The sequence below is a fragment of the Styela clava genome, chromosome 8 (assembly GCF_964204865.1).
Source record: "Styela clava chromosome 8, kaStyClav1.hap1.2, whole genome shotgun sequence".
In the NCBI taxonomy this organism is placed as follows: Eukaryota; Metazoa; Chordata; class Ascidiacea; order Stolidobranchia; family Styelidae; genus Styela; species Styela clava.
In genome coordinates, this window is record NC_135257.1 from 6,183,070 (window position 1) to 6,195,257 (window position 12,188).

General features: G+C 34.9%; 1 protein-coding gene across 1 annotated transcript; it reads right to left on the bottom strand.

Annotated features, from left to right (window-relative positions):
• Positions 1-368: 368 nt before the first annotated feature.
• On the bottom strand, positions 369-3,870 carry LOC144425750 (uncharacterized). The gene is made up of 3 exons (XM_078115323.1): positions 2,261-3,870; positions 1,921-2,199; positions 369-1,768 (listed from the first exon to the last, which is right to left on the bottom strand). Exons 1-3 carry the CDS (start codon positions 3,630-3,632, stop codon positions 1,527-1,529), a joined length of 1,893 nt encoding a protein of 630 aa, XP_077971449.1. The 5' UTR covers positions 3,633-3,870; the 3' UTR covers positions 369-1,526.
• Positions 3,871-12,188: the final 8,318 nt, after the last annotated feature.

Genomic DNA, 12,188 nt, shown 5'->3' on the forward strand with positions numbered 1-12,188 from the left:
TAATAAACGAGAAAAAATTAATCGGTTTGCAATGTATGCCCTAGCTGTCACTGTAAATTTGCATGTTTGAACATCGTTCCGCAAGATCATTCACTCCTCAACCCATAACGGCAAAGGACACATGTTGTTTGTGGTGCACCTTGTGACTTAGTGACTGTTATGTCTAACGACCCTCGATTCCAATGCAACCAATTTTTTCATTGTAAGCATTTTAACGAAAACGAAACGGACAGTAAGCAAATTTATTAAAAAATTCAAGTAAGCGAGTAGACCTCGTCAAACAATTTAAATTGTCAACGGAATTCGCATACAAAGAGATGGAAAAAATATTGACACAGGTCCGATGTTTGGACATTATGTTACAGAAATACTATAAAATGAAATTACAAATTTATTAATAAAAATAAGTAAGCGAGTAGAACTCGTCACACATAAGTTAATTCGTCAACGAAATTCGCATACAAAGATATGGAAAAAAATTATTGACACAGGTCCAATGTTTGGACATGATTTTACAGAAATACTATAAAATGAAATTACAAACTTATTAATAAAAATAAGTAAGCGAGTAGAACTCGTCACACATAAGTTAATTCGTCAACGAAATTCGCATACAAAGATATGAAAAAAAATTACTGACACAGGTCCGATGTTTGGACATGATTTTACAAAAATATTATAAAACTAAATTAAGAAATGTTACATAATCGATATAATTTAAGTATTCCACCGGAACATGATATAATAGAGAAGTGGTTTTCAAACGATGGATGTGGGGAATTGGCGGTCTTTGACAATTTTTGAGGGGGGTATAAAGCTTAATTGAATAAATATGTGAGATTTGTATTTGCCCGCCTTATTTTGAATATATATGTTTCATCCACACATGCTGTGAATAAAACATACATACGCCTTACTATCTGTTATTCGTAGCTTATTTTAGCTACAATTATTTTTAAGGTGGGTTGCAAAACTTGAAAATTCTAAAAAGGGGGCTCATCTTAAAAATTTTGAGAACCACTATCATGGAGTGTAAAACGCTTTTTTGTTTTCAGTCATGATACTTGTTTTTCACAACTATCGAAGAGGGTTTTATTCCCAGAAAGCTAAGTTCAACAAAAATTATGATGAATGTATATTTATGAAATTAAATACATAAACCTCCCCCTCGAATAATCCATTCTGTAATTCTACTGGCAAATCCAAAATTATGTTAGCATTTTAATTAAGTTAATGCTGTCAGTATTTTAATTAGAATAAATGTATTTGCTCAATATTGTATTTTGAGCAAAGAAATCTGTTTTTGATGCAATCTAATGCTGTCAGCTGTTTTTCTGATAAATTTGCTGCCACTGATGTCTAATTTAAATTTGCAAGCCTTTTCTTAAAGTCCTTTCTGAATTTCTTTCTCTCATTAAATAGCTTTGCATGAATTATTCTCAATTTACTTTTCCTGTCTTTAACGCCTGACAGTATATTCTCCTTTTGGAAAAATTCTTCAATGTCTTTGTAACCTGCATAGCAATTTAGAACGCATTAGTCTGAGAATAATGTAAACTGCTCAAGTCCTCGTCATCCAACAAACTTTCTATTTTCTGACTGATATTAACAGACAAAAAGTAAACTTTACCTGGTAAGCTACCGGTATTATTTTCACCAGAAGTGTCTTCAATACAAGACTTGAAATGAGTTAACAAAGCTGCAGTGTCACTGCTTGACCATCTAACATATTGTCGTTTTCTGCGCTTAGTTGAAGTACTTGGCATATCTGAAACCAAATAAATGACACACTCATTAAATGATTTTCTACATGTTTAAGTTTTTAATTTAGCCCCAACACCAAACTATTTACACTAGTTAGCTTTTATACGTAGTTTCATATATTAGTGCACTTTTCAAGACTTGGATAGAAATACTTACCATGACACATCTCAAATTCAGTATTCAATCCCAATCCTGATGGCATACTGTCATCTTCAACACCCGGCGTTTGTGATACTGCAGATGATTCTCCTTCTACACTATTTCCTTCTTCTAAATTTTCAACACCCGGCGTTTGTGATACTGTAGATGATTCTCCTTCTACACTATTTTCTTCTTCTGAATCTTCAACACCCGGCGTTTGTGATACTGCAGATGATTCTCCTTCTACACTATTTCCTTCTTCTAAATCTCCTGTTATGTCTGGCTCTTCCGTCCCTGAATTAAAAAGGTTCATCAATACCAACCCATGATTATAATAACATACCAAATTTCTCACCTTCGACTTGCATGCCATCCAATGATGCAAAGTAACTCCCAACTTTCGTAACCTCTTGTATACCGAGTGGACACTGGTATACATTCTTATTGATATCTTCTGTGTGTCCCATGTGCTTAAAAAACGCTAGGCGTTGATCTTCCGGTATTTCCAAGCTGGCATATAAAGTTGAAGCTCGATGGCGCATTGCTGTGGCTGTGATATGTGAATTTACTCCAGCAGCATCAACTACATTTTTCACACTATGCCATCCGCTACAATGATCTAGGGATTGTTTTGTGCTTGGAAAAAGGTACATGTTTCGAATATTGATGTCAGAATCCTTTCGAATTTCGGAGTTTGCAAGCATATCTAATGCTGAATCACAATCGGGTGGCACCAAAACAGGTACCATACGGTTGGTGCCTTTTCCTCCTTGGTACATTATTTTAAATGTACTAAGAAGTTTTTTCTCAGCGTCATTAACATATTTGGCTCTTTGAGAGTCAATCCATTTCTCCGTTTTGGCATCACACCAATCGCTCATTTGGAGTCTACATGGCTCACCCCCTCGTCGAGCATTAAAAAGAGTGAGTCTAGAGACTGTGAGGTCCCGAATAAATACAAATGTTTCTGGACAAAAAAAATCATACTGATTATTCACAATCTGTTGCAATTTATCTACAGTGTAGTTTCGTATTTTTTTCACAGCGTCTTCGTCTGGTAATTTACCAGGATCTCTTTGCTTATGGTTGCGGTTTTGCAGCAGTAAATACTCAGCATCGCCAAATATGCTGATCCATTTTAGTTCAAGTACGTCAACAAACTTGTCGATTAAATCTGCGCTAGAATCATCATCACCAATTAAATAACTTCCCTTGACGACCTTCGCAGACAATTTGAGAAAATTTCCTACACTCACTTTAAGACCAGCCTTAAGTGTTCCATCTTCATGGGTTGTCATTGATTGTATAGCCTCTTCTAAAGCAGGGAAATTCTGCCTGCGAAACATCTCTTCAATTGGCAGAGTTTTATCATTTGTAAAAGATATAAAATGGAAGTATAGATTAGCAAGTGTACGCATTTTACACATAACTGCCTTTCGAGATTCAGTCAGTTTGTCTTTTTTTCGCTTATGTTTATTGAACTGGCTTCTTCCAATCAGTTTAATTACATCATTTTCCTGACAGAATTTACCAATCCTATCACCGCTGAACCTCGATAGCAAATCAGTGAATTCCAACCCATCTGTATCATTATTAATCAATGTTGCAGCTAACCCCTTTGTTTCCTGTATACCATTTTTTTTCCCACAATTTTTTGAATGACTAAAAAAATATCTTCTGCGCACAAAAGCTTTACACTGAGTACATATTTTGACTCCATCTTCCATCTGGCCTCTTTCACACAATAAGGTTTTTTTTTTCCTTCAACATCTTCATATTATGCCCAAACATACCATCCTTTCGCATTTTCTCAAATTCAAAGGCTTGTAAATGTTTTGGCAAAGACATTGCCAATTTTACCCTTTCCTCATGTTTATGACGCATTCTCAATTGACGTGTTAACTGGCTTCGTAGTTTCCCACAATATAAGCAAGGACGCTTCGGCTTTTTTTTTTTTCAATTCTTCATTTCTTTGCTTACGGGATTTCCTTTTCCTTGATCTATCGGAAATGACCATTAGTAGATCATATGGCGAATTTGAAGATGTGGAAGACAGAGGCACAAATTCACTATCATAGTCACTGATAACAGCATCTTCAGTTTCTGAATCTTAACATGGAAACAAAAATTAAATTTATTCCAGAAAGGAATGAATTATTGAGGATTGATAAAATACATACCTGTATCGTGTGAGTAGTGTCTGATCTGAACTGCATGTCGAACAGGAGTTTCTTGTTGACTATATGAAGAGTGAAATATAAAAATTAACCCGTATGATTCAGTCAATTACAGATATAAACAGGATCAGTTTGTTAAATAATTTTGGCCGCATTAGGTGGTCGCATTCATCCTCAAGGTCTTCCACGAGTTCTTCTAGATCTTTAATCTTTTTCTGCTGTTTTTTCACCATATCTTGTGTGGATTTAAGAGATTTATTAATCGAGTCGAATTTATCTGATAAGAATTTTTGGCTGTCCCTGAGGTCACTCTGAGCTTTAGCAATCACACTGAGTTCGCTTCTCATATCTTTCAATGAGGAGTCTAGTGAACTCAGAATGTGTTGAAAACTAGACTCGGCAACTCTTGAAAGATCCGATGGACTGGATGGTGTTGTTTTGGTGGTCAAACATTCATCAATCATTGATGGCAATTGTATCAGTACTTGGCGAAGAATAGTGCTTGTTATAACCGCCATTAGTGCGCTATCTTCCTCCTGTGATGTACTTGGCGAATCAGGAATTGGACGCTTGGAAGAATCCATACTCTACAAGTCTACAGTATATTATCCTAAAGTTTCTGTAAACCTTAATTATACAGCGAATAATGCACAAGACTAACTCCCTATCTTCTCTATACGTTTATAAATGAAACTGATAATTGAAGGTTTGGCTTCAGCTATATTTCATCACACTATCAAGCAACTTTTGTATTGCAAATTAAAAACAAATATCAAATTCAACGAATTAAATCACTTTTGCAATAACTACACTCAAGATGTATATCAGGGGTGGCCAACCAGCCAGAAACGAAGAGCCGCATTTTCGTATTTTGATAACACGAAGAGCCGCATTATAAACCGGAACATACATGAACATCAGATATACCTATATTCAGCTGTGCGACAATGCTGGTTTATTTTATTAAATATCACTAACCAACATGATTATGACATAAATTTGAAAGCCATTTATTTTTATGCATGCTACTTAGTGGGAATTATGATATGTCGTTGTAGTCAATCGAAGCAGTTCTTTTACATGGGTTTTCATCATAACAAATTAATGCTTTGATTTCACGTCTTCTATGGTAGAAAACACAGATTCGCAGACGTATGTTGATCCAAACATTGACAATACCATATGTGCGGCTCGTTTAACATTGGCGTATTTTTCCATGGGCATGCTTCTCACTAACTCAATGGCCTCTTCCCATAATTTAAAGCGCATTGCAGTTGGTCTTCCTCATCAAAATGTAGATTATCTTCAACTCGGTTGCAGCCTCATCTGAGGCTAGAAGGAATTTTAAACTAACCGTCTCAGAATTAAATGAGTCGTCGACGACATAAACTAATTTACCCAAACGCAAACAAATTTCTCGCAGAACTACGATTACGAGAGTGCGTCTCACAACAAAGAATTTAATTGTGACCTAATAAAGAACAATTGTATTGTAAAGTGGATGAAAGCGTATCTTCAACGTTAAAAAAGAATGCACAATGACTCATAATGTGTTTAATCAAAAATTAAAAATCGTAGTTTGCAACTTATTTTTTCCATAAAATAACCAAGGCGAAAAGAGCCGCACGAGACCGGTTTGAGAGCCGCGGGTTGGACACTGTTGATGTATATAAAGCGATATTGTTATTCGAATGGTGGAAATATTAACACTATATTATGTTATAAAAATTATAACCACCTTCAAGTAGAGAGTCATCCATTTTCTGTCACGGGCAATACTGTAATAGTTGGAAATGTCCACACAAACAAATAAAACTAGTACTGATCTTACTCTGGAGATTGCGAAGCACAAAGGAACAGTTATATTTATATATATCTGTATATAGTCAATATGAATTATTTTATTAACACGCTAAAAAAGAAATAGGCTACCGGTACTTAGCTATAAATGATATTGTGATAAAACAGTCAGGCAGTGGAAAGAGAGCAAAATTAAGTAGACATACGTTATCACTTTCAATTACATTCAACCTGTGGCATAGTACTGTAGTAAGAATTATCATCTTTTAATCTTTTCGCCACATTCTGACATTGGAGTTGATCTGAAATTATATTATAGCCAACCACAGTCCACAGTAATGGAATGTGACCAGTCTGCCAGTTGGGATACAGGGATAGTGCTATTTCAAACAAGATAATTGTTTTAGAACAATAGGCTACCGTACCTACAGACCTACTAATGCTGTAATGAATAATGCTACTACAGTACGGTACTATGTCAGTACCGTAGCTATATTAATGTTCAATATACAGATATAATACCGGTACCGGTAGTGAATTTGTCACAGGAATTCTAAATACTGCTGTTGCTCCGTATTTCAAAGTATTTCTATAGTTTACCCCATCAGGTACCGATAGTGACATAGCTACCACAGTCACCAATACAGCAATATTACAGTATTATGGATTGTAAATAAATTCGACAAAATTCTTTAATCTAACCTCTGCTAAAACAAGATATGTTTAACGCTTATAATGCAACCGGTGTTACGGTACCGCTATGTATGTTGACTGCATAAATATCTGGATATAGTCTGGTAAGTAAATTGAATGTTGCCCCAAACTAGCTGTTAGTTTACCACAGTACCAGGGTGGTACAGCCAGTCTGCGGACGATTTCATTCAAACCACTATAAAATCCGTTGATTTTTTCACCGTAGGTGCATTGGCATTTATTCTACACGCTAAACATCAAATTAACTTTCTACGACCAGGGGTTAGCTATACAAACCACCAAGCATGTATCCCAGTGCGTTAATCAATCAGCTTTACTAGCAATGTTTCAATCTGTACTACTAAGTCATATCCGATATTGTAGCTCAGTCTGGCTCCATGGTAATAAAACACTTGTCTCGAAATTGCAAAGCATTTGTAATAATTTTTTAAGAATTGTCTTTAGGAAAAGTAAACGTGAAAGCGTAAATCATTTCTATAAATCGCTAAATATACTCAAGGTTGAAGACATAATGAAATTTGAAGTATTATCATTAGTTTATGATTTTCATGACAATTCATTGTCAAACTGCTTTGTCCCTTGAATTTGAAGTCATTAAAATCCAAAAAATCATTTCAGAAACAAGTTAAGTCGTACTTGGTATCCAAATATTAAAAGTTATTTTTCCATTACCACACTGATATATATACTCTTTCGTATGTAATAAGCTACAACGTTTTGGTAGCTCGGACACAAAAAAAAATATTGAACCTTTATGAATGACCATGATAGAAAGTTGGGACACTCTTCACTTGCACATACTTATTTTCATGAAAATATTAAACAGCTACAATATTGCTATTGCCCCTGCAGCTGCTGATTGCTGTTGAGCCGGCAGTTAATCTCTCTCCACCTGTTCTACATCTAATGTTGGTGTGTCGGGTTCTGTAGCATGCACAGAAAATTATTTTATTTATTTATTTTTCAAATGGCTGTTTACACTCAGACATCTGCATGCGCATGTTCCCTTTTTGCTTAATGTTGGATTTTTGACATTACACATGCATGGCCTTTGTTTCTATATGGGTGGTGTGATACCTTATGAGGGTTGTAGACCGTATAGTTTAGCTCCTGTACCTATTATTGTAATTAGGCGACCAGTGGAGATATATTGGATTCTCCCCTTCGTTTTAATTTGTTGTGGTATTCTATGATTTGTTTTGTGTGTAGGCTATACAAAATTTTATCCTAGGTTGAGGTTCTGCTGTGAAGTTAATTTGAAGGCCAACATACGAATGGTCAGCGTGGTTTGAGAGTTTCTGCATGGTTTGCGAGGAATTCACCCGGTGTCCCAGCCATATTTCAACTCTGGTCTTTGAACTAGCGTTTTAAAGATAGATAACTAATAATCAATATCTACTCGAAATAATAATTAATTCTAAACAAAAGTGTAGGGTAGTGCTGTTTCCAAATATGTAACCCTTGAATATCCTTCTCGCAGATTTATTTTCTGTTTTTCAGGTCGTCCCGTGATGATCAACACAATGGCTAGTTTATTGAATATAAATGGTGTCTACAACAACAAAATTCGCAGGCTGATGTCTCATCCACGATGAACTTGAATTGACATCTATTACGCCACAATAATTAAATGAAGAAATGATCCTGTGAAATAACAATACTAATTCCTTTATTCCTAATTCCTTTATCCTTGCAGAAGTCAATATCTAAGAATGAAAAAAAAAAAAAAAACCTTATAGCCTTAGCAACCAACATATTCCTATACCCTGTCTTTCTACCTTAATTAAATATAATTACTCATACTCATAAAGTTACTGATAGATTTAAATACTTATTACAATCTGGACTATAATTTGGCAATAATAGGCTCTAGTTTGGGCAATGAAGTGGTCTAGCCCACCTCTTCATGCATCCAATTCTGGCAACTTTGGTTGGGCATCTTGGCATTTGACTCCATCTATAATCAGCTTGACAATATATTTTTTTTAAAAAAGTTTATCTTTACTGTTCACTCCCATTTATAAAATTGATCAATTTGGCAGTGGCAATCATCATAAATTTATTAATATGGTGTGGCAAGTAATTTTTATTTATTTATTTTTTATTAACTACCAGTATGTAATTTTTCATGTTCCCTTTTTACTTAATAACTTCTATATGGTTTTGTGTGTGGGTGCGTGTGTGGAATATTTCAATTATTTTAGGTGAGTGAACACGTACCACATCTTCTTGGCAAAACCTTCCATCTTATATACATTCTGTACGTTTTAAACCTTATCTAAGGTTTTGTTCGCTCTCCTGATTTCATAATCAGTTTTTATTTATTTTTACCATTCATCTTATTGTTTTGCTGATTATGGAGTCGAAATAAACTTATACTTATTATATACACTAGGAAGACGTATTTGGGACCGAACGACCTTGAAAATCGTTTCTGCTGCGTCGAGACTAGTCATACGCAGCCATGCGTGAAAAATTGGGCTTCTGATTGCCTTTTTGACCGTCACATATTTAAAGAAGACGGTTATTTCGAACAAAACTCGTCATAATATAAACAAAGCACCGCATCGTAGCAATCTAACAGACAAAAACACGGTGGTTGGTTGCAAAATTGTTCGACAAAGATATTATCGACGTATTGAAAATGCGCGCCCCCCTATTCCCCCTCCCTTAAATGTAAAAACGTTGTCTACGTCGCTTTTTGGATATTGCCTTTTGGCCAATGTCACGAAGTAAACGAGGAAATCGATGACTGGGGAAAGGCCCATGCTTTTCCTATGACGGGGCAACGTGGAATTAAAGCCTCAAACCTCGAAGATTTAGTATTATATCGGGAAATTTCACGATAAATATGTTTATACGCTCGTATTTATAAACATTGATAAATAGAATTTATGTGGTCTATTTTAACAATTTTATAATGATGTATATTTGTCGCCACAATGTAGCAAAAACAACTACAGGAAAGATACCTAGGCCTAAATACTTTCGGCTTCTTTGCTCGAATATCAAATAAAACATTATTATGTGGTAGATTGTTGAGAATAAAGTTGAAATTTGTACTCTTTGCTGAAAGGATTTATAAAGAAAGTGAAACACAAAACTATGTGGGAAAAATGCAAAATGTTGCCCAAATATTTTCAACGCCCAAATACAGCAAAATAACTTCGCGTTGCCGACCAAATAAAGAAACTAAAAATATATATATACAGTATTGTCCAGTTGAGCTTTTTTGCTCGAATTTCATAGCAAACATTACGTCGTAGATTGTTGAGAGTAAAGTTGAATTCCGGACTCTTTGCTGAAGGGATTCATAACGAAAGTAAAGCACAAACTATTTGGGCGACAGAAAAATGTTGCCCAAATATTTTCGATGCCCAAATACAGCAAAATAACCCCGCGTTGTCGACCAAATAAAGGAACTAGTAATATATATATATATTGTCTAGTTGTTTAAATAAAACTATTATTATGCTACTCACTATATTTATTATCTCGCACAACAGAGCAACATGATAAAGTTATTATATATAAGTAATTGTCATGAAAACCGGTTATTTTCCACCGACCTGTCAATGAGAATTTAGGGAACGCAACCAGCTGGCTATTCAAAACAGTGCCCATATATACTATCCCAGAATATTGAATTCACTATTACGAAGAAACTATCGCTAATGCGAAACCTGTTATGCCGCCTCGGAAGGTACTGACTGCCTCGAATGCTGCTTATATTCCTGAAGCTCCCATAGTGAGGTAGTGAGATACCCAAGGTTAGACTTACCATAATTTCTTGGGCATAATCCGGGACAAACTCAAAACTATGAATGAAATAACTGGACGAAAGGCCGAAGGCCTGATCTTGGCAAATTTTTATTCCATATTTATATTTATAAGCTTTAATATTGCATAATAAAGTATTCTACTTAGATTGAATAAAAATTTTTATTACTTTATTTAAAGGAAAATGCACGTAAATTTAAGCAACACTAAGTCACAAATCAGACATTTGTTCTAATGCAGCAGTTGCTGTAGTTTCATTGAAGTCAATAGAATAATGACGCAATAAGCGTCACTCATTATTCCCTAACTAAAAGATTTCTCAAGCTCTGTGTGATATTTCACTCAACCTAATAAGCTAAAAAAATTAAGATATTAAAATAAGACTCGACTTAAAGCAAAGTTATGCCTTTTGGGACGGAATTATTTCATAATTTTGCGTCAGGTTAGAGTTAATTTTGAAAATTTCACTAAAGTAAAATTCCGGGACATTTTGCTAACCGGGACGGGACACCGGGAAAGGCGTTTGAACCGGGACTGTCCCGGCCAAACCGGGACGTATGGTAGGTCTACCCAAGGTTATATCCAAAACTATGTCTTTGTATACCGTATTTTAGAGCGTTTGTACTACAAAGCGACATGTGTTCCATTTCTGCCAACCAAACCATCGACCTCTTTTCCAATACAAATGGAAAACCTATGTTATGCACGGTAAAGCGAGCACGATTCTTTCTACAAACTGAATTCATTATTAATTTGATGGATAAAATCAACCCTCCATCGTATCTGACAAAGCGGACTCAGACTATATATGGCGTAATAAGTCCCGTCTGCACGTTTGCAATTTTATTAAGGTGAAATTTACCATAACAGTGTACCAAGTTCCAGATAAGTTTCCGGTGAATTATAGGAATACAATACGATAGCGAAAATTTTTTTCTGTTAATCCTCTAATTCTGGCCAAAAGATAACCGGGTTAGAAAAGAGAAAATCATGATTTATTTTTGTAGCCACAATTTAGCAAAACTAGCAACACGGGTTATAGCTATGCCTAGAAACTGTCGGCAAAAAACAGAGTTTTTTTGCTCGAATTTCTTATCCAACATTATGTGGTGATGGTTGAGGGCAATGTTGAAAATGACGAAAAGTTTCAGACCTTTATCTTGAGGGATTCTTGGAGAAAATAAAGCCCAAACTATTTGGGCTACAGCATTGTGTCGCCCCAAAATTCCCGTCGCCCAAATACAGCAAAAATAAACCCGTGTTGTCGAGCAAATCGATGAAATAGAAATATATATATATATATATATATATATATATATATGAGAAGTATATATAAATCGTATATATTTTTGTTGATTAATTTCGCGGTAGATGTCTTTGTTGACTTGATGCGGTACTTCTAATTTATATTGTTTTGAATTTTATGCGCCATGTTAGCGTAAATATTACATTGTTAAAATCAATGTCTTGCTATTTGAGTTGACGATACCTATTCCAACAATTATGCAAGGTTATACAGAAGCAACTTTATTTATACCTTCGGGCGCAGCAGAATATTCAATTACGCTAAAATACGATGATATTAAATTATAGTATCAAACGTGTTATTTTGCTTTGGAAATAAAAGCATTTATAGCATGAATTTAGTTAGCAGATACTTGCCTTATAAATAAATTTTGAGGGAAATTGAAGTGGAAAGTGTTGGTCGCTAATGCTTGTAACCAATGAAGACGTTATATATCGCATATGTATATTATAGAAACTTGAGGTTAAGAAATAGGTAATTTTCATTTTACAAATTATTTTAGATAA

Bases quoted from the DNA above. Each gene is read 5' to 3' on its own strand.
- LOC144425750 (XM_078115323.1), bottom strand. From the start codon at position 3,632: ATGGAAGATGGAGTCAAAATATGTACTCAGTGTAAAGCTTTTGTGCGC. The intron at 2,200-2,260 runs GTGAGAAATTTG...TTTTTAATTCAG, and splicing joins GGATGGCATGCAAGTCGAAG to GGACGGAAGAGCCAGACATA. The intron at 1,769-1,920 runs GTAAGTATTTCT...ATTTGGTTTCAG, and splicing joins TGAATTTGAGATGTGTCATG to ATATGCCAAGTACTTCAACT.